This window comes from Globicephala melas, chromosome 1 (assembly GCF_963455315.2).
Source record: "Globicephala melas chromosome 1, mGloMel1.2, whole genome shotgun sequence".
NCBI classification, from domain to species: domain Eukaryota; kingdom Metazoa; phylum Chordata; class Mammalia; order Artiodactyla; family Delphinidae; genus Globicephala; species Globicephala melas.
This window is the reverse complement of record NC_083314.1, coordinates 28,880,760-28,904,801: the sequence shown is the minus strand read 5'-3', so window position 1 is coordinate 28,904,801 and position 24,042 is coordinate 28,880,760. Positions and strand designations below refer to the sequence as shown.

The window sequence follows — 24,042 nt, the reverse complement described above, 5'->3', positions numbered from 1 at the left end:
GGACAGCATGCAGAAGCTTGAACGTGGAGAAAAGGGAAGAAGAGAGGAGAAACAGCAGGCACAGGGGTCTGGGGTGGGTGTTATTGAGTTCTTGCTTTTTGTTTGCCCCCAGTTAACTTGAGCATATTTATATGCCAAGAGGTAGAGAAGCACTTAAAAGGCAGAATGTAACTATAAAGGCAAGAGAGAGGGAAAATTGATAGAATGAAATCCCTGAGAAAGTGGGACCAGATGCCATTTGGTAGGGTTAACATTAGAAGACAAAGATCCCCCTCTTCGGACACTGAAGGAAAGGAGGTGAAGATGGGCATGAATACAGGTACGTTTACTGGCACAAAGTTTTGTGTTGGGAGATCCCCAATTTGGCAGCCTCCAGTTTACTTGCTTGCTGGTATTAATAAGAAAAAGATTTGGGGGCTTCCCTGGTGGTGCAGTGGTTGAGAATCTGCCTGCTAATGCAGGGGACACGGGTTCGAGCCCTGGTCTGGGAGGATCCCACATGCCGTGGAGCAACTGGGCCCATGAGCCACAACTACTGAGCCTGCGCGTCTGGAGCCTGTGTTCCGCAAAGAGAGGCCGCGATAGTGAGAGGCACGTGCACTGTGATGAAGAGTGCCCCTGCTTGCCACAACTAGAGAAAGCCCTCACACAGAAACGAAGACCCAACACAGCAAAAATAAATAAATTAATTAATAAACTGCTGTTGTCATAAATACACAATCCACCTATGTCATGAGACTCAGAATATTTAGAAAATTAACTTTGGGGCAGAGCAAAATTCACAAGAGTTCCGTACACATACTTTGCCAACATAATTAAAAAAAAAAAGAAAAAGATTTGGTTAGAAGACTTGAGTGGAGCTGCGAATATACGGAATAACTTGCTGTGGTTGAGAGAGGAGAAAGTTAGCAGAATTACTAAGGCATGAGGAAGGGCTGGGAGAAAAGTAACTTCAAAAAAGTTAAAACATGGTAGGAAAGAAGGGGGGCACATAAATAACAGTTCATGCTGAGCAGAATGCTAGAAACAACAGAAATGGAGCTTTACATCTTAACTCACACTACTTTTTATAGTGTTGATTTTAAAAGCAGGACCTGGATATTATCATACTAAATGAAGTAAGTCGTACAGAGAAAGACAAATATTATATGATATCGCTTATATGCAGAATCTAAAAAATGATGCAAATAAACTTATTTACAAAACAGAAACAGACTCACAGACTTTGAGAACAAACTTATGGTTACCAGGGGAGAAGGGCTGTGGGGGAGGGATAGATTGGGAGTTTGGGATTGACATTATCACACTGCTATATTTAAAATAGATAGCCAACAAGGATCTACTGTAGAGCACAGGGAATGTTGTTCAATATTCTGTAATAATCTAAATGGGAAAAGAATTTGAAAAAGAACAGATACATGTATATGTATAACTGAATCACTTTGCTGTAACCTGAAACTAACACAACATTGTTTAATCGCCTATGCTCCAATATAAAATTAAAAAATTTTAAAAAGCAGGTGTATTTAGGATGTCAAAATTGAAAACAGACACAAAGTCACAGAAGTAAAAGATATCATTCACTAATGCATGCAATAGCTATTCTCTATACAGCTACTTCAAGCACAGCAGGCACTGCTCAAAGTCAGTGAGTAGCAGGCCAAAGAGGAAAACCTGTGTCTCGGTTTCCTTCAGAGCACAGATACATCAATGGCTAGAAATGATGGTCATAGGGTCCCTAGGAATCATGAGGCTTTCAGGAACATTTTAATTTATTCTTTTAGTTATAGCTATATAAATTCCTGTACTCTTTTCACCTCTTAAAGGATCTTCTCCAAATTCTAGTATCTCTTGAATAGAAATGCATAAAGTCATCACTAGATTGAATAGATAAAATCTTACTTTTGTAATATTACAAGGCTGAATAGGCATATAATTTCCGTTAAAAATGCCATGTCTGCCAAAGTTCTTACGTATTAGAGATAAAAATAAAACTTCTAGCACAAGATTTTATATTTTTAGAGCAAGTGTATGACTGATACAACTATATTATACATGTCAGATGATCCCTTCTGAAAGTTTAAACACGTCAAATTGCAACCTATTTGAGTAGATTGAAAAGAGACTAAAAATACACATTGGGTGGCATTGGTGTCACCAGCTGGAAAATTCCTATTACAAACTGAAGCCAGCTAGAGTTATTGCACAGGCATAAAGGCAAATGAATCAGCCGCATTCCCAATGATGATTTGTACCATGTGATAAGAACCAGGTCTTCCTTTCATTAGAAAATCATAGGGCTGGGAGTGTACTTTAGGGGAAAAAATGAATTCTGTCTGGACTAAGGGGAGATGACAGGTCAAACACAAAAATAACCCACCTGGGTAAGAGACAGAGGCTATAGTGGATGTCATTTATTAACTGTTTATTATGATGCTTTTATCTAATTTATTTCTCATAGCCCTCAAAGAGTTAATATTATCCCCATTTTACTTAAAGAGACATTGAGGTTCAGAATTTGCCTAACGTTAAATAACACAGTAAATGACAAGTCCATTTATCTAACACAAGTCTATGTGACACCAAAGTACAAGCTCCTAAATGCTATGCTAATTACTATGCTAATTATTATTAAAGAGTAATGTGTCCAAAGAAGCCCCTGCCTTGCCGGTATTCTGTAAAGGAAGGTAGAAGACAGATTCCTTCCAATGAATTTTGACTGCTGTGAATAAAACAAAGGCGCCATTCTTCACGCACTCAAGCATAAGCCAAAGTGGCATTCACTTTGAGAAGGTGTGAAATGAAAGCAGAATCTGATGGAAAGCACACCTGGGTGACAGCAAGGGCATCTTGACTTTTGTCTCAGCTATTACCAGAGCACCTTAATCTGCTCGTCTACCAGAAGGACCCCACACTCAAGGTATTCACTAGGACAGTCCTTCACCTTGACAACAAAAGACCTTATGAAATGTTCAGGTTTCTTAACAATGGCAACCTCTCATAGGGTGGAAATGAAAGCCAGAATAATATAAAGTTTTCTATGATGAAGTTCCTAAAATACACTTGTTAATGTTACCTGAAATTAACACATATAACCGTATCTACTTGTACAATTAGGCTCTGGAATAATTATAAACCAGTAAAACCTAAGTAAAAAAACCTCAGCAAGCATAAAAATCTCAAATTATGCTACACTTATTTGGAGCAAGCAGTTAAAAGATCACCTTGTAGGGCTTCCCTGGTGGCGCAGTGGTTGAGAGTCCGCCTGCCGATGCAGGGGACGCGGGTTCGTGCCCCGGTCAGGGAGGATCCCACATGCCGTGGAGCGGCTGGGCCCGTGAGCCACGGCCGCTGGGCCTGCGCATCCGGAGCCTGTGCTCTGCAACGGGAGAGGCCACAAGAGAGGCCCGCGTACCGCAAAAAAAAAAAAAAAAAGATCACCTTGTAAAACTTCCAAGTTGGAAACAGGGGCAGCTTGTATTAATTTTAAAATTTACAAATGCCCCTATTCTCATATTTAGGCATATATATTCCTTTTAGGTTTTGTTAAACCTAATCCATGAACGTAAGAATAGAAACATGGATTATCAATGATGAATGAGTATAGCTTTCTTGAATTCAACAAACCAATGGCAAGAATCACATTTAGGATGTGACAGAATGAACTTAGCATCTCCTCCTCCTTTTTTAATAATGTGGCTAAAAGAAAATCTGAACATAATAATTAAAAAATAGCGGTGTTATCAAAAGAATGAAACTGGACTCCTATCTTAACACCACTCACAAAAATTAACTCAAAATATATTAAAGACTTAAATGTAAGATCTGCAACTGTCAAATTCTATGGAGAAAACACAGAGAAAAAAATCACCTTGACATCGGTCTGGGCAATGATTTTTTGGATATGACACCAAAAGCCAGGCAACAAAAACAAAAATAAACAAGTGGGTCAGCATCAAACTAAAAAGCTTCCTTTTGCAAAGGAAACAATCAACAAAATGGAAAGGCAACCTACAGAATGGGAGAGAATATTTACGAACCATATATCCAATAAGGGGTTAATAGCTAAAATACATAAATAAGAAACTCACACAACTCAGTTAAAAAAAAAAAACAAATAACCTAATTAAAAAAATAGGCAAAAGACCTGAATAGACATTTTTCCAACGAAGACATACAAATCGTCAACAGGTACCTGAAAAGGTGCTCAACATTACTAATCATGAGGGAAATGCAGATCAAAATGACAAAAAGATGTCACTTCACACATTAGGATGGCTTTTATATAAAAGCCAAGAGATATGGTGAGAATGTAGAGAAAAGAGATATGGTGAGAATGTAGAGAAAAGGGAACCCTTATGTACTGTTGGTTGGAATGTAAATTGGTGCAACCACTGTGGAAAACAGTATGGAGATTACTAAAAATAAATTTAAAATAGAGATACCATATGATTCAGCAGTCCCACTTCTGGGTACATATCCAAAAGAAACAAAAATCAATATCTTGAAGAGATATCTGCACTCCCATGTTCTTTGCAGCATTATTCACAACAGCAAAGATATCAGATCAAACCTAAGAGTCTGTCGATGGATGACTTGGTAAAGAAGATGTGTGCATGCACACATACACACACAAACACACAATGGAATATATTATTCAGCCATGAGCAATAAGGAAATCCTGCCATTTGTAACAACATGGATGAATCTAGAGGACATTATTCTAACTGAAATAAGCCAGAGCAAGAAAGACAAATACTATGTTGTCTCGCTTAACTCTGGAATCTAAAAAAAAATTAAAAAGTCAAATTCATAGAAACAGAGAGTAGAATGATAGGTACCAGGGACTGGGCAGGTGGTTGTGTTTGGGAGAGATAGGGCAATGGTGGTCAAAGGGTACAAACCTTCAGTTATAAGATGAGTAAGTTCTAAAGCAGGTGGCATAACCCTCCTAGAATTCAGACAATGCTACAAAGCTACAGGAATCAAAATGGCGAGGTACTGGCACAAAACAGACATACGGATCAATGGAACAGAATAGAGAGCCCAGAAATAAACCCACACACCTACGGTCAATTAATCTTCAACAAAGGAGGCAAGTATATACAAGGGGAAAAAGTCTCTTCAGCAAGTGATGTTGGGAAATTTGAAGAAACGCAAATAAATCAATGAAGCTAGAACACACCCTCACACCATACACAAAAATAAACTCAAAAAAGCTTAGGGCTTCCTTGGTGGCGCAGTGGTTGAGAATCTGCCTGCTAATGCAGGGGACAGGGGTTTGAGCCCTGGTCTGGAAGGATCCCACATGCCGCGGAGCAACTGGGCCCGTGAGCCACAACTACTGAGCCTGCGCGTCTGGAGCCTGTGCTCCGCAACAAGAGAGGCCGCGACAGTGAGAGGCCCGTGCACTGCGATGAAGAGTGGCCCCTGCTTGCCACAACTAGAGAAAGCCCTCACACAGAAACGAAGACGCAACACAGCAAAAATAAATAAATTAATTAATCAACTCCTACCCCCAACATCTTCTTTTAAAAAAAAAAAAAAAAGCTTAAAGACTTAAACATAAGATATGACACCATAGGGCTTCCCTGGTGGTGCAGTGGTTGAGAGTCCGCCTGCCAATGCAGGGGATACGGGTTCGTGCCCCGGTCCGGGAAGATCCCACATGCCGCGGAGCGGCTAGGCCCGTGAGCCATGGCCGCTGAGCCTGCGCGTCCAGAGCCTGTTGCTCCGCAATGGGAGAGGCCACAACAGTGAGAGGCCCGCGTACCGCAAAAAAAAAAAAAAAAAAAAGATATGACACCATAAAACTCCTAGAAGAAATCATAGGCAAAACATTCTCTGACATAAATTGTACCAATGTTTTCTTATGGCAGTCTCCCAAGGCAATAGAAATAAAAGCAAAAATAAACAAATGGGACCTAATCAAACTTACAAGCTTTTGCACAGCAAAGGAGACCATAAACAAAATGAGAAGACAACCCTCAGAATGGGAGAAAATATTTGCAAACGATGCGACTCACAAGGGTTTAATTTTCAAAATATACAAAGAGCTCATAAAACTCAATAACGACAACAAAAAAAACAGAGCCCAATCAAAAAATGAGCAGAAGACCTAAACAGACATTTCTCCAAAGAAGAAATACAGATGGCCAATGAAAAGATGCTCAACATCAATAATTATAAGAGAATTCAAATCAAAACTACAATGAGGTACCACCTCACACCAGTCAGAATGGCCATCATTAAAAAGTCTACAAATAACAAATGCTAGAGAGGGTGTGGAGCAAAGGGAACTCTCGTACACTGTTGGTGAGAATGTAAGTGGGTGCAGCCACTGTGGAAAACAGTATGGAGGTTCCTCAGAAAACTAAAAATAGAATTACCATATGATCCAGCAATCCCATTCCTGGGCACATACCCAGACAAAACTATAATTCAAAAAATACGTGAACCCCTATGTTCATAGTAGCACTATTCACAATAGCCAAGACATGAAAACAACCTAAACGCCCATCAACAGACGAATGGATAAAGAAGATGTGGTACATATATACAATGGAGTACTTCTCAGCCATAAAAAAGAACGAAATAATGCCATTTACAGCAACATGGATGCAACTAGAGATTATCATACTAAGTGAATTCAGAAAGAGAAAGACAAATACCATATTATATCACTTATATGTGGAATCTAAAATACGACACAAATGACCCTATCTATGAAACAGAAACATACTCACAGTCATAGAGAACAGACTTTTGGTTGCCAAGTTGGAGGGGGGCAGGGGAGGGATGAATTGGGAGGTTGCAGTTAGCAGATGTAAGCTATTATATATAGAATGGTTAAACAACAAGGTCCTACTGTATAGCACAGGGAGCTATATTCAGTATCCTATGATAAACCATAGTGGAAAAGAATATAAAAAAAGAATGCATATATATATATATATATATATATATATATATAACTGGATCACTTTTCTGTACAGCAGAAATTAATACCACATTATAAATCAACTATACTTTAATTAAAAAAATAAGATGAGTAAGTTCTGTAGATCTAATGTACAGCACAGTGACTACAGTTAATGATACTGTATTGCACACTTAAAATTTGCTAAGAGAATAGATCTTAAACATTCTCACAACAAAAAAGAAAAAAAAGTAACTCTGTAAGGTGATGGATGTTTTAATTAACCTGAATGTGTAATCATTTCACAGCATCAATGTATATCAAATCATCACACTGTACCATTCAAATATATACAATTTTATTTGTTGACTATATCTCAAAAAAGCTGAAGGAAAAAAAAATAGCTTTCACTGACAAATAGAAATGTTTGCATATTTCTTCTCCATAGGTCAAGCTCTGCATTGTGAAGCATTCTATGAGCACGCTGATGAATAATGAGAAATTGGTACTACTTGTACAATATTTACAATGTGCAGATTGCATTCCTATGAGATACCTTCTCAATAGCTAGCATTTGTGGCATTAGAAAAATAGTATCACCCAGATGTAGCTCTATCAACTATGAAACTATTTTGTAGTAATCTTTTTTCTAAAATTTTTAGCAGATAATTGGAAATTAAAATCAGGCATTAAGGGATAATGTTTAATTTCAAAGCTGTTTGCCCTTCTGATGTGAAACAACCTCTACATTTTACATGTTTATAAACCTGAAATCAAAGTATTTTCTCTTTGTTAAAACCATATTCTCTTTATCAAGCAATATTTTAGAGTTATATCAGAGTAGTTACTATGTAAAGCTTGATCCCCAAATCTGAACCATTTTGAAAAGTATAAATGATATATTTAATACACATAATTGTTAATTTTCACCTCTTGTTTTACAACAGGTTATTAAACAACCATGGAGACATAAAATATAATTAATTATTTATTTAAAAAATTGAGTTATTAAGAAAAATGAAAGTGCAATAGTCATTTCAAATATTAAAATTCTGACTTAAATGCATAAGATTTAGGCACAAGGAAATGCCAATTAAATATTTACTGTTTGTTCAATGCTTTGTGGAGGAAGCCAAAATGAGCTGAAGATGCCCAAAGGGTATGCATTAGGATCCTGTTGCTATTGTTTATTCACCAACATGGGGTAAGGCTATGTCTAATTAGTTCACCTGCTTGGCATAGGGTGCTAATGAGGGAAAGTTGGGGTCAGTTTTACTCAGAGCACAGACTGTTTGAGCCAGTTACGCAGTGAGTCTATGACTTTATTTACAAAGGTAGCAGATGAGGGAATGTGGAGGGCTGAGGGCTATCAGAGTGGCTGAGAGTCCTCTCAAAGGGCATACTTTGTATTCCCTTCACAAAGAATAACAGAAATGAAACAATGTGGATGAAAAGCTTGAGAAATCTAGAAGTTTAATTTTTAAATCTCACACAGAAGATTGGAAGGTTATTTATGTATCTAGTATCTATCTATCATCTAAAGAAGCCAAAGAGGAAAGAAAATTCCAAACATATTAACGTTCTGGCTAATCAAAACAAAAGAGGAAAGAAAATTCCAAACATATTAACGTTCTGGCTAATCAAAACAAAAGCCCATAAAATAGTTCTGTTATGAGCTCCTCAGAGATGTTGCAAGCATCTATAGGCAGCATAGTCTAAGCTCTAGGTTTCATCATCCAAGGTTTGCACGCTCAGGAAAGAAGGGAGTGGGAGGAAAAGACATGTTTGATTCTAACAAACTGAAAGCTTGAAACACTAGCTGAACCAGGGCTGGGGTAAGACTCTGAAGCCTAGCGTGAGCCTGCCATCAGAAAAGACAGGCATGGTAAGGGGGTGCCCCAAGCTCTAGGATGAATTTCTTTCTGTTGCTGTATAACTGGGCTGGTCATCAGCAATGAGGAAAATCAAAACAGCATTTAGTGACAATTTAACCTACGAGTTAAAGTTGTTATTTATATGGGCCATTTCTTAGCAGATGTCAGTAGGAAAAATCACCCCAGCCTTTGCAGGTCCTTTTACTTTTACCACCAAGTGTTTTCTATTCCTCTGCTTTTCAAAATCAAGCTTTCATGACTACCTCTTCTCTTGTCATTTGGGTTGCAATTTCATCATGCTGTATATCTAGAACTATGATTCCTGGTAACTTCTATGTTGACCTCAGGAGACTGTCTCTTCTCCGGTGTATTTCAGGTTTCTGATTTCATTATATTGTTTTCCTATAGAACCTTCATATAAAAAACTGATTTGCGGGGGCTTCCCTGGTGGCGCAGTGGTTGAGAGTCTGCCTGCCGATGCAGGGGACACGGGTTCGTGCCCCAGTCCGGAAAGATCCCACATGCCGCGGAGCGGCTGGGCCCGTGAGCCATGGCCGCTGAGCCTGCGCGTCTGGAGCCTGTGCTCCGCTATGGGAGAGGCCACAACAGTGAGAGGCCCGCGTACCGAAAAAAAAAAAAAAAAAAAAAAAACCAAAAAACCCACAACTGATTTGCATAACCTCTTTCCTATTTCAGGTAATAGAGCAGGGTTTTTCTTGTTTGTTTGTTTTGATAGGAACACTTCCTATCATTGGATGCTCTAGCCATGAAGAGTTCTGTTGAAGACATCCCTGTTTCCTAATAGCCAGTCCAGCTTGGATTTTCTGAATTTCTACTTACTCAGTATGCTCACTGCACTACAAAGAAGCCCCATTAAAAGAGGTTTGGTTTAGAATCTACCTCCCTCGGTGTGGTATTAGGAGAGGTCGAGTTTAACTTAATTATTAAAGGGTTTCTAAGTTGAATTTTCTTTTTTTTGAATTTTCTAATTTATTGTTGAATTCTAAAGTAACCCTCATTACTGTACTGCCACTGATTCTGAAACAGTTTTCACATTTTAACATCTTTGACATTGGGATGCATCTTATGATTGTTTTAGGTGGGGTGGCAGTTGTGACAGAGTTGTCACTTCATAGTCTTGGTTGTTATTCCTGGTGGCATGACAGGGGCCCCAAAGGTTTATCAATATTCAGTCAACAAACCACTTAAGAGCCTTTTGAGGAAGGAGTATGAGGCCTGCTTACTGTCAGAATATCTTCCTTTGACATTTTTGAGTAAGCTTTGAAAACAAGCAGAATGAACATCTACTTAGAAAAAGAGACATTAGCAGAGAATCTGTTTCTTAAAGTTACAGAGTAATAAACATCAATGCTTTTTATGGTGCAGAGATAATAGTGAGTAGAAAATATGGGCATCAATGACCCAGACACAGAAAGTGATTCAGAAAAACTGGACTCTGTGTAGATGTTTTAAGAATTCCTTGATCAGTTTATTTCACTTATATCAGTCTTCTCTACCAAACTGTGAATTCTCTGAAATCAGGAGGGCTCATGCATTATCAATTAAAGATAGAAAATTAGTCAATTTTCTATCTTTAAAGTCCAGCTTGCTCGCATCTGTCAGATATTCAAGGAATGGTTGTTGAATAAATAATGAATGAACAATGGAAGAAAAAAAATGGTAAGAGCAACTAGGGAAAAGAGAGGAAGTCTAAAGGAAAATATTAAGGGTAAGGCTTATAAGGGACCTTGAAGGATGAAAAGGAGCTTGAGGGAGGGTATTTCAGGCACAGGGAAAAGCATGTTTTAGGAAACAGCCCTGAAAAAGTACATGTATTTAGGAAATCACAACTAGTTTTCACATACTTGGAAAATAAACAACAAGAATGGTAAGAATGAAACTGAAAAGGGAGATTTCAGATCCTGAACGATTTCAAATGTTTTCTTTTTTCTTTTTTAAAGAAGTGTAGACTTTATTTCTAGGTCACTGATTCTAATCTTTTATGCCTTTAATTTCACTAGTCATTTTATTAAAGAATTATGTGATAATGAACAAGTAAAAGCCTGTCTTTTTCCTAAAACAAAATTATTTTCTGACTTTATTTATTTTTAATATTTGGTAGACTACTGGCAAATATTTTAATCATATATATAAAGTACACTGAATTGCTATGGTTTTGAAAGACAAACAAAAAATGATTCTTTCTAATTATAAATTTCATTGCAACAAAGCTATAAAATACAAAGTAGTCAGGGGGAATGAATGGGTGGAGCACAGATGATTTTTAAGGCAGTGAGAATATCCTGTATGATATTACAGTGGTGGATATATGTCATTATACATTTGTCCACATTCATAGGATATATAACACCAAGATTGAACCCTAAGGTAAAATGGATTTGGGGTGATCATGATGTGTCAATACAGGTTCATCCTTGGTGAAAAATATACTGTTGGGAAAGTGGTGTTGATAATGCAGGAGGCAATGCATGTGTGGGGTAGGCAGTACACAGGAAATCTCTGTACATTCCTCTTAATTTTGTTGTAAACCTAAAACTCCTCTAAAAACAGGCTTCAAAAATACAGTAGTATTGTTGAGCAATATATTTTGCTTATGACTAAAAGACATAGCCAAAAATAAAAATTTTACTAATAGTATAAATTTTCAGTAATATTGCTGTGATGTTACAAGTATCAGGTTTGATGAAAAACGGGACATCAAAGGCATTTGCTGGGAGGCATGAGCAGGGGGAACAGGACTTAAGAGATATGTCACAGTTACTTCCTAGCAAGCTAAATGTTGGTAGCAGAGGGCATACCCCACTTGAAGGTGGATATGGAGAAAGAAACAGAGGATTCCAATGACAATATTACACCTTATTTAGCTTGTCTTTGAGGCCTACCAGTTAGGATTATGCATTAGGCAATGAGAAGCCACTTTACATATACTCCACTTTTGGCTATGATGAAGTAGCTTTTAGACTGACACTCTGGCCAAGACAACTTTAAGAGCTGATGAAATACAGAAACAAAACTGAAAAGTTATATAATGGCATCACATTAACAGGCCTAAAGATTTATAAAGTAAATTTATTTCTACAAATAAAAATGTATAAAGTAATTTTCCACAAATTTCAAATGTTTGAAATCATAGAGTATATTCTTCTGACCATAGTGAAGATAACAAAAAGATAAATAGAACAATCTTTCAAATGTTTAGAGATAAAGGGTTACAATTCTAAATAAACCATGGTTCAAAGTAGCAATTAAAGTAGAAATTAGAAACCTTTTTGAACTGAAAAATACTTTAGTAATTTTGTCATATCAAAAATTTGAGAGATGTAGCTAAAACAGTGGTAAGAGGCCTTGCCATGTTTATGGAGTAGAAGACTCAATACTGTCAATGTCAATTCTCCCGAAGTTTATCTAAAGAGTCAACATAATTCTAATAAAAATTTCAGCATTTTTGTGACAAACTGATTCCAAATTTTATTTTTAAATCTGAAGGGCCAAGAATAACTAACACAGTTTTAAAGATGAAAAACAAAGATGAAAAAATTACACCACCTGATTTAACATGTATTATAAAGCCACAGTAAATAAACAATGTGGTATTTGTCCTAAGATAGATAAGTAGCCTAACTGGAATGTAATACATAGGGAATATAGAAACGGACCCAAACACATAGTCACCCAATTTTCAACAAGGATGCCTCTGAAATGCAGTGAAGAAAAAAATTTGTTTTTAGTAAACGGCTTTCCATATAAATAAAAACTGATCTTCAACCCTGCTTCACCTCATATATAAAAAGTAAGTCCAGATCTAAATAGAATTAACTCTGAAAGGTAAAACAATACAGAATTTAGAACACAACAAATGAGGATATCTTTATGACTTTGTGATGACAAATATTTTTTATACAGGATGCAATGAGCACCAACAATAAAGGAGTACTTAATAAACTGGATTTCATTAAAATTAAGACCTTCTATTTATCTAAAGACACCATTAGAAGAGTGGAAAAACAAGCTTCAAATGGGAGAAGATAATTGAAATACGTATAGCCAAAAAAGGATTCAAATCCAGCCTATTAATCAAGAATAGGCCAATAAAAAAACAAAAATAAAATAACAACGGGCACAATACTTGAACAGGCACTTCAACAAAGAAGATATAGAAATGGTCAATAAGTATATGAGAAGATGCTCAACATCATTAGTCATCAGGGAAAAAAAAATTAAAGTCACGTCATGCTACATATCCATCAGGATGGCTAAAATAAAAAAGACAAAGAATGCCAGATTTTGTGAGAATATGGAGCAAATGAAACTTTCATGTGTTGTCTGTGGTGGTGTAAACTGGTATAACCACTTTGGAAGCTGACGGGCAATGTCTATTGAAGTTGAACATACATAGCCTGTGATGTCGGCAATTCCGCTCCTGGTAAATATCGAAAGAAATGAGTATAAACAGGCACCAAAAAGACATACAAGAATGGTCATAGCACCATATTATTTACAATAACAAAAAAGTGGGAAAAATCCAAATGTCCATCATCAGTAGAATCCATAAATTATATTTACATGATGGAATACCATATAAAAATGTAAAAGGGTAAACTACTTTTATACACAACATATATGGATCTTATAAAATTGAGCAAAAGAATCCAGATATGAAAGAGTATGTACTTAATAAGTCAATTTATATAAAATTCAAAAAAAGCACAAATATAATCTATAATGGCAGAAGTTGAAATAGTGGTCAGCTGTGCAGAAGATACTGACTTCAAAGGGTAATGAAAACATTTCCTGAGACATCTGCAATGCTGTACATCACGATCTGTGAAGGGATTATTCAGAAGTGTTTACTTCATAAAAATTCCTAGAGCTATACACTTAATACTGTGCTCTTCGTTGCAGGTATGATATTTCTCAGTTAAAAGGTGTATGTAACACTCGGGCATACTCATACACACACCCGATTTAGGTGGGGATGTGAGCTGATAATAATCATGTTGTGGAGGATCCCTTTGGTAGCTGCATGGAGATCAGATGGTGGGAGGGTGAGAAGATCAGAAGTTGGGAAGAGAGAAAGTAGCTGTGGCTAGGTCTGGGCAAGGTATTAAATACTTGCACTAGGGCAGGTGTAGCTGAGAAGGGACTGTAATATCTAGGAGAGAGACTCAGGGGCAGATCCTATAGAATCTGGCCTGTTAGATGTGAAGAATGAGAGTGTGGAGTGAGTGGGCGGTTGGAAATTCAGGTAAAGGAAGCTGCTGTTGGAGCTACTGAGCGAGGGGAAGGGGTATGCAGGTTAACACGCTGCCTATGAGATGCTATTGGGGGATACAAGTGGAGATGGTGAGCAAGTGAAATTAGGAAAACTGATCAGTGAAACTCTGAATTTACAGGGAGACTTGTCTAGAATGAAATCCCTGCCGGGGTTTAAGGACTTCAAGGAGGTTGGGTTTCAAAAGCACCCCACCTTCCAGCCACAGGGTGAGACCTTGGAGGATTATCTTCTGACTTCTGAGTCAAGGAGTGGGGAGCATGTGGCACAGTGACTAACCTGCAATCTCACCCCACCCATGGAGGGCTCTGTGGCCTTGGGCCACCTCACATCTCCAGCCCACTGTGCCTTCGCTGGGCCAATGTCTGCACTAAATCTTTACCATTTCCTGGGGAAGCCTCACTCTTGTTCTTTTTCACAATAAATTTGATTAACTTCTAAACTCAGTAACTCCTTCACAGCTGAAGTAGCTCATGGCTAGTCTCACACTTATCTGTTTTTTTGTGGACTATTTCTGGACAAACCTTCCTGGAACTTTACCAAAAGACTAGGAACTCTCCCTAAAGAAATTTAAAGATAACCCCAAAGCAAAGTATTCCAACACAGATTTAAAACGGTTTCATAAAAATATCAGTTTTTCTTAAATGCACTGTGATTATATACTATGTCTCTGCCACAGGGTGAGAGCAGAGAAATACAAAAACTGCATTTTAAAGATGCATATATATTACACCTATGTGCATTAATAAAAGCCAGATAGGCTCACTCTAGGTACATAGGGAATAGCTGTGAGAACCCTGGGTCCTGTTTATTGTTCTCCCATTGTGAAGGAAAACCATTTTCTTATTTTGATAAGAACTCCTATTAGACATTAACAAAGCCTGAGCTGTACTGACATATGCATATACTTGTGAAATTCAAACACTTCTTTTGTGTGAGAAGCACTGACTATAATGAAACTTTAATTCATAGTTCACAATAGAAATGTAAGCAAGGGCTTTATCTATAAATTCATTAATTGCTATTCCCTGTCTAAAGTAGCCAAATACTCAGCAGCAACTAAAAAAGGCTGTCATACCCCCAGTACTGCCTAGTTTTAACTTTTGGTTGAGTTTATAAGGTTTAGAATGGCTATGGCAAGGAACAGAACTATGGATGTACAGTCAAGAAGCAACTGAAGTCTCAGGCTATATCCCTCTCTTCCTAACTCATCTGCTTTTTACCCTTCTGGGGTAATCAAACCCCAAGGACATGCAAGTAGCTTCCATGAGAAAAATCATCTGCAAATACAGGCAAATACAGGCACTCAGAGTTAGCCTAAAGTAATCCACTCCTAAATATGCGTCAGATAACAAATTTTCAGAGAGAAATTCAATTTACAGTGGGAACCCAATTTCATATTTTTTAAACAGTTTAAGTATTCATACATTTCTAATCCATGTTGGTTGTATCTGTCAATCCACTGAACTAGGTATTTTCTAGTTTTTCAAGTATATTGTGCTGTGCTCAAGTAGCAGGGTGAAGCTTTCAGACCTAGCAATAACTCATGTAAGTTTTCTTTATTTTCCCATGCATAGAAAATAGAATGTGCATGGTGGTAAGCCCACATGCCTGGCCAAGCTTTTGTCTTCTCTATGTTATTTTCTTTTCATAGGCTTTATCACTTTCCATTTTTCTTCTGCAGAAGGAAAGGCCACCTGGGCTCACTTACTTGCCTCATAGTCTGTTCCATTTTTTAGAAAGTATTTTATTTTCACTTACTGATGTAGGGAAGATGACAAGCAAAAATGCCCAATATGTTTAAACAGCACACATGTGAGATGTAGTATCATCAGGTGAAACACTGACACTCACTGGGGCCAACACCTTGTCCTCTCCCGGGGACACCCAGCATCTTGAACATTTTCACTGGCTCACACCTGCCAATTTCTTTCATAGGCTTACAGTTTGGATAGTAAATTCAGGGTGAAATTTTTTGATAAATCAGTAAAAACTTTTTGTGAGAGTTCAGTTAGTAAAGATACAGCAAAATTAAGAAATTTATTTTATAATTATCCTCAGTGTTGTGAGACAAATTGCAAAGTGGCCATACAAATGATGATCTCCTGTGGAATTGCCTTAAAAGTTGTGAATTAGGCAGTGTTTCATAGACTCCTACATCTGACTATATTATTTCAAAGAATATATGTAGCATGAGGAGAATTTCCATTTGATGGTCAAGAGAAAAGCAGAAATACAATGTTTGTTCTGATAAGAAGTGGCTCTTCTCTCTAATCACATCACTGAAGTGTTCAGAGAGGGAAAGATTCTTCTTTCCAGTTAATTATCATCTAATGGCTAGTAAATTATTTTGCATAAGCTAATATGCAACAACACTATTTAAAAAATCCCAGTAGAATTAACTAATTAGTTCTCTCATTTAAAGGCTTTAATCAAGCTGTTTTTCCAAGGAGAAATAAGAAGTGCACTAAGTCAAGTGTGTTGATTATAAAGAAATCATGTACTGCTCTATGTAGAGTTAAAGGTACCAGAACAGAACACCCAGAGGTAGAGTACCATGTCAACCTTGGCCTTACCCTTTGATTTCAAGGCTTCTAATACCTTTGAATCAGCTGTTACATCACTCACTAGCTTGATTTCAACATTTTGAGAAGTCAGTTGGAGCAACTTTTCGAAAAGACGTTGACCCTAGAAAAAATATTCAGAACCAAAGTCAGAAAACCTAAAAGTATGCTATTTTAAATAGGAATAAATAAACATTGAAAATTAAAACTATTCATTCAAATTTTAAAAGGCAAGCACTTCAGCCCTTGGCAGCACTTCATAAATTCAAGAGTTTATGGAAATAGAGTAGTAGTAGGAACACAGATTACATTGTTTTTTTGAGTATTGTGCAATTCAACAATTATTGCAATAGTCATTTCAATGCTACAATGCAAATCTACTCTTCTTTTACTTTTTCATGAACTCAAATTATCTACACGTGAAGAGGCAGAGAATATTAAACAGTTGTGATTGGACCCAGAAAGACCTGGATTCCAGCTGGTTTTCCAATTTACAAACTCCATTTCTTAATCTCATTAATTTCCAGTTTCTTCTTCAGTAAAAGATAGATAATATTAGTATTTACTTTAAAAGGTTTTTGTGAGAATTAAGAGATAGTAGTAGGTAAGTATCCTTTAAGTGTTAGCCATTATGGGGGGAATCATGACTACTTATCAGGGATTTGCCTAAATTCTCCTTCTTGTTTAAAACGTATTTTACTGAATTCAACTTATGGTCTGCCTAGAAATCTATAATTATTAGCCCAGCATAAAAATAACTGAAAAAAATAAAAAGTAAAGGCTTTCCTTATAAGATTTTCACAAGCATAATTTTTATAGTAAAATTTTTTTTTTAATCTCAGGGACACTCTGAATAGTGGTAGGTCCATAGCTATTATATCATCTTAGGTAAGTGGATTGCAACATTATCCTTTTTATTTTCTCTTGTGTGTTTTCATAGACTCCTCATTATCATAAGAGGGAACTGGTCTTCTTTTATTGGTTCTTCAGAATGTTGTTATTCAGCCACAAACTCAAATGCCTTCGGAGGCTAAACAGGCAATAAGGCTTTGGTATTAATGGCCCCAAGTGGCAGAGTCTTATCTTACTTTGATAAGAATGGATTATTGATAATGATCATGTAGAAAGTATTTGAAGACTGAAAAGAGAAAATGGATGAAATGTAGATGTACAGCAGTGATTCCTGCAATTCAGCCTTAGAAAAGAAAGAAGCCAAAGATCAAAACCCTAAAGCTTTGGAATATTAAGGAGGAGGGAGCTGGTATGCCAGTGCTAGGGCGACAGCTGACAGCAGGGAGGAGCGTCTGCATAATCCAGCCATGCTCCTGCCTAGAGCTGGTGCAGTATAGCCTAAGCTCCATAATCCTTGGAAGTTAGGGAAAAGAGGAGTTGCACCCCATGTCAGGCATGGAGGCTCCCTTTTTGTCTAACTAAGTGTGCTGATAAAGGTTGCTCAAAGTAGAACTCACCAAAAGTGACCAAATTACTTTGCATGCAAAGCGTGGAGGCAGCCTCCCCACAAAGCAGGTATTCCTATGAGGTACGTAGAATGAGTGCATCAGGCAGTTGCAAATTACTTTTTTAATAAAGAGGTGAGAGGGAAAGAGGGAAGGAGAGAGAAAGAGAGATATGAAGAGATAGAGGGAGAAGGATAAGGAAAAAAACAGCTGCTGATTTGCTGATTTCAGGGTCTACATAAATTTCAAATTTACTAGGGAGAAATGAGGGCTTGGCAGTGAGAGGCTCAGACACTGGATGTGAGGGAAGATGCACTTGGTGGGGCTTTGGGGATTTTCCTGCAGAGCTGCCACCAACACAACCTCCTCCCTGTGAGCTTTGTCACTCTGCCGAGTTGTGCACTATACTCTTGTCACATACCCTTGAAGGTTTGGTGATGCCTACATAGTCCAGATTTCTAGAGCCCAGACTCATGGTCATCTCACAGTCACATAAATCGTTTGTATTTTTCACTTTCACAAAGGGAAAGGACGTATGTACTTTGTGTGTTATGTAAGTCCCCACAGTTAGTGAGCCAGTATTTTTAAAGACTTTCTTTTTTTTTTTTTTTTTTTGATGTGGACCATTTTTAAAGTCTTTATTGAACCTGTTACAATATTGCTTCTGCTTTATGTTTTGCTTTTTTGGCTGCAACGCATGTGAGATCTTAGCTCTCGGACCAGGGATCAAAACCACGCCCCCTGCATTGGAAGGCAAAGTCTTAACCACTGGACCGCCAGGGAAGTCTCGAGCCAGTATTTTTAAACAAATGCTTTTATTTTTGCTCTTAGTTAACAATAAATTTAGCACAAATGAAACATAAGAGATCTTCTAACCTATCTGTACTTCTGGCTCTGAGCCTTAAATTTATCTCACTGTGTTATTTTTGTGAGATTTAAAATGAAGACCAGAACTATCAAACATGAATGAAAATAGAAACTCCAAAAGCTACAGATAGTAGCAGACTGTCATTAAATAAAGCTCATTTTTACTTCAATATGTGCTGATTACTTACACCAAGGAGTCTTAAAATTTTTAAATATAGTGCTCACTGTAATGAACTTGTGCTGGGGTAGAACTTCTATACTTGGGCTTGAGGCAGAACTTCTATTAAATTTCCCCTGTTTTCAGTGTCTTACCTCCCAGTCCACCCATTTTTGCTAGGACATTCAAAATGTAATTATTTCAAAGGTATGAAACACTTATTCTATGCTGAGATCTGCAGTAAGGCCCACTGCTCTCTGAGTTAAATTTACTCATCATGTTTTCGTAAAGGAATAACAAAAGTCCCTTGGCTTTTAAACATCAGCAGTTTAAAGACTTGCTCTTTCTGGTGAGAAACATTAGCTAACATTTTAAACTTAAATAAATCATCTTGAAGTTAGCTAGTGGCTCAGGCACATTGACCTACTTTAAGCCATTTTTTTCCAATGTCTGCAAAAACCTTATGATAGACAGTACAATCCTGGACAGAGAGCTGTACCGCAAGGAAAGAGATCCAGCTCAGCCCCTTTGTGACTCTGAAGAGGCTGCTTAACCTAAGAGAGTAGGGGTTATAAATACTGCCTATTTCTGTTGACCCAAAACAACTCATAGGCAGGATGAAATGCCACAATAAAATGTGAAGGGGAAAAACAAAAATACCAAAGAGAAATCAGAAGATAGTCCTCTGATAGGACTAAAAAAAAAAGTCCTCTGGCTGGACTAAAACTCTACGATTTTAGAGCTAAATTAGAAGAGTAATTAAAGAACACTGTTGAGGCCCAAATTAGTGGCCCAAAGACCAAATGGAAGAAATATCTCAAAGCACAAACATGCATGCACACACACATACACAAAAGTATAAGGGTGACGAGGGGAGAAAAGGGTGATCGATAAATTGAAGATATATAACATGTGGCTAATAGGTGTATTAGAAGAGAAAAAGAGACAAAAAGAATACGTTTGTAAATAACAGAAGAAAAAAGTGTCCAACTTGAGGAAAGACATAGATTTACATGTTGGAAAGATAACTGAAGATGGAGGCAAATGTAATGTGGAAAGTCACATCTAGGCACATTCTGTAGAATTAATCAACACCAAGGAGAGAGAGGAATTCTTACAAACTCCCGGCCCAAAACAGAACAAAACAAAAAGGTACCTATCAAGGAAAATGGATCAGACTGGCGTGGAGCTAACCATCGGCAACACTAAACCAGCACTTGGTGGTGACAGACTGTGGAAGAAAAAGAGTGAAGCCCAGGAGTGCTTTACCCAGTCAAGGATTTTACCTGCCAGTGGGAAAGAAAAAAATATTTGCAGATATATACAGGTTTAGAGACTGTATTACCTACATAACCCATATGAGGAACATATTCAATGAAGAGCTCTAACCAAACAGTAAATAACACTAAAAGCCATCAAGGAGGATGAAGGAAAGAAGAAATAATTGGTTATCAATGTGCTATGAATATGTGTTTGATGTACTTGCTAGGACACTTTATAGGGGAAGGCCTACTAAGAATCTATTACATGGCATTCCCAGTGCTATTACCCTAAAGGGACTGAAAATTGATTCTTTCCGGTGTGAGTGTAGAGATGTGTGTGTAGATGAAAGTTACTCTTTTTTATTAATAAAACATAGATATACATACAGTAAATATGCAATATATCTCTGGTATTAAAATTTCATGGTGGGGGCAGGATTAGGAAAAAATGTCTAAACATTTCCCAAGTAAGGTGATAATGAAAAAAAGGTTGAGAAACACTGATCTACAACAAATTGGATAAAGGATCTCAGTAAAAATTAGAATAAGAGCTGAGGAGGGCTTAAAAGGACTAGATGGGAAAAAGGTCATAGTAATGGAACTGACAGTTATAAACTGGTATGTACCAAACAGCATAGTGGCTAAATACATAAAGCAAAAGGTAATAAAAAGGCAATTAAACTACCAACTACCACTGGGCTTCCTTGGTGGCGCAGTGGTTGAGAGTCTGCCTGCTGATGCAGGGGACACAGGTTCGTGCCCCGGTCCGGGAAGATCCCACATGCCGCGGAGCGGCTGGGCCCTTGAGCCATGGCTGCTGAGCCTGCGTGTCCAGAGCCTGTGCTCCTCAATGGGAGAGGCCACAACAGTGAGAGGCCCGCGTACCGCAAAAAAAAACAAAACAGAAACAAAAACAAAAAAACAAACACTACCACTTTAAAATATGTCTTTCAAGCCTGGGTAGATCTAATAGAAAATAAATGAGGATATATGAAAATTAAATAATACAATCAATAAACTTGATTATGTGTACATTTATATATTTTTCATTTTATATATCAAGCCCCTCAAAACAATATTTGTCTGTGGAACATTTATAAAAAAAACCTTCCTGTAACTGCCATTAAGAAAACTTGAACAATGGTTAAAATGAAATATTCTACAGGCTTCATTCTCTGCTCATAATGTAACAAAATGAGAGACACACCATTAACATGTAACTCATAAAACAAATCTTAACTACTTGAACATTTTAAAACTCACTCTTAGATTATCCTTACATCAAAAGAGAAAAGAAATGTGAATTTTTCTATTCTCTAGGAAACTATGAACAGTTGAGTTCTTCATAGCAAAACCATGAAATGAAGAAATATTTGGTGTCAGAGAGAAATTTTTAACTGTAAATGTCTTCAGTATTATTAAAAATGAACCATAGAGTCATAGTAATCATATTAATATGGTAGTGGCATAGGAATGGATAAACAGACAAGGGGACTTACAGAGAATCCAGAAATAGTACTACACATGATTTTTATTTAAAACATGCTATTTTAATTCAGTCTGAAAGAGGTGAAGTGGTTTAATCTGGCACAAGTGGAAGATACCCCTATATTACACTACATAGAAAAATATATTCTCAGGAAGAATAAGGATACACCAACACTTTCAAGAAAATCTGGGCAACTACATCTACAGTCTTGGTAAAAACCTTAATCACGCTGTAGGAGGCTAAATAATGGCCTCCAAAGATGTCAGGTCCTAATCTGGAAACTGTCAACGAAATAGAATCTTTGCAGATGTGATTAAATTAAAGGTTTTGAGATGAGGAGATTATCCTGGATTATTTGAGTGAGCCCTAAAGGCAATCGTAGTAGAGATAGGCAGAAGGGACTCTGACACACCCAGAGGAGGAGGGAGTGTGAACACGGAGCAGGCAGATTTGAAGATCCTGGCCTTGAGGACTGGGGTGACATAGCAGCAGGCCAAGGGATGCCAGCAGCTACCAGAAGCTGGAAGGGGTAAGGAGTGTATTCTCCCCTAGAACATGGTGGCTACCCTCTGGAGGGAGCACCCCTCTGCTGACACCTTGGCTTTGGCCCAGTAAAACTAATTTCAGACTTCTGGCTTCCAGAACTGCAAGAGAATAAATTTCTGTTATTTTAAGCCACAGTGTGTGCTAATCTGTTGCACTGGCCACAGAAAACTAATAAACAAGCCAGCTATATAGAAGTAATAAAAGATATATAGAACTATAAAAGTAAAAAAAAATTATAGAGCAAAAGATACCACAAAGTTAATGAAAAACAGTAAAAGTCTGGAATAAATATTTGTTATGCAAATGAGAAACAAAGAGTTAACAGCTGTACCCTACAAAAATAAATTAAAAATTAGTAAGAAAAGGCCAATAGCCCAACCAAACGTGGGCAAAATATAGATTAGACAAGCCTAAGAAGAGCAAGCCTACATGGCTAGCAGACATAAAGAGATGCTTTATGTTGACGAGAGAAGCATGACACAAAGCAATATAGAGATCTCTCTTTGCACTCAAAGAGACAAGAAATAATTTATGAGTGGCAGCATTTACTCTTGTCAACGATTTGGGGAAAGAGTACTCTAACATATTGCTTCCTTCCACACAGGAATCTCACATCTAGAGGCCCATCCCAAAGAAACAAAGGCACCAAAATATGCGTGTGCGCTTATGATTATATATCTTAGGTATGCTATCATGATACACACACACACACACACACACACAGGATAAAAAGTTTAAATCAGAGTAAAAAGGGACATAAGGACTGATTAAACACTTGATGATACAGTCATGAGAAAACAAGATTTAGCATTTATTTGAAGATACAGTGTCCTTTTTTTTTTTTTTCTTGCAGTACGCGGGCCTCTCACTGTTGTGGCCTCTCTCATTGCGGAGCACAGGCTCCGGACGCGCAGGCTCAGCGGCCATGGCTCACGGGCCCAGCCGCTCCGCGGCATGTGGGATCTTCCCGGACCGGGGCACAAACCCGTGTCCCCTGCATCGGCAGGCGGACTCTCAACCACTGCGCCACCAGGGAAGCCTGATACAGTGTCCTTTTAAAGCAATACACTTGCCTTGACTTTTTTTAAATTTGTGACTTAACAGACAAAACCACACATGCATCAACCCCTCTTGACTCAATTTGTTAGTTCATTTATTTAACCAGTCAGTATTATCTATAAGATTGACCTCTTATTTATTTACTATATTTACTGAAATTTTTTGTTACTATACTTACTGAAAAAAGTTTTCTTCAGTTTAGAACACATACTAAAATTTTCTTATTTACTTATTATATTTACTGAAATACACAAAGTTTGCCAAGGGTATAGATATATTACTTACTTATATATTTTTCAGTGTCAACTTTTACTCTCAAATACCCCCAGGACAAGGAAAAATGTCTTTTGAGCAAATTTATTCAACACATTTGCTGGATGCCTGCTATGCGCCACAGACTTTAATAAGTATTGGAGATAAATGATAAATAAGCAAATACAGCAAATGTGTCAGATGATAGGTAAAGGAGGTACAGGCCTAGGGGAAATACAGCAAGGGCCCTAATAACCCAGTCCAAGGCACTCAGGGAAAGTTCCCCCAAAAAGGGGAGGAAAG

The 24,042-nt window shown here is 37.5% G+C and overlaps 1 protein-coding gene across 2 annotated transcripts in view; it reads right to left on the bottom strand.

The window, feature by feature from the left end:
* PLD5 (phospholipase D family member 5) overlaps positions 1 to 24,042 on the bottom strand; it is a 489,350-nt gene that overhangs the window by 169,859 nt on the left and 295,449 nt on the right. Inside the window, exon 4 of one of the 2 annotated variants that reach the window (XM_030868579.2) lies at positions 16,663 to 16,774. In XM_030868579.2, coding sequence (XP_030724439.1) covers positions 16,663 to 16,774 — 112 coding nt within the window. The remainder of the gene's footprint in view (positions 1 to 16,662; positions 16,775 to 24,042) is intronic. The other variant, XM_060307808.1, reaches the window with a different exon arrangement.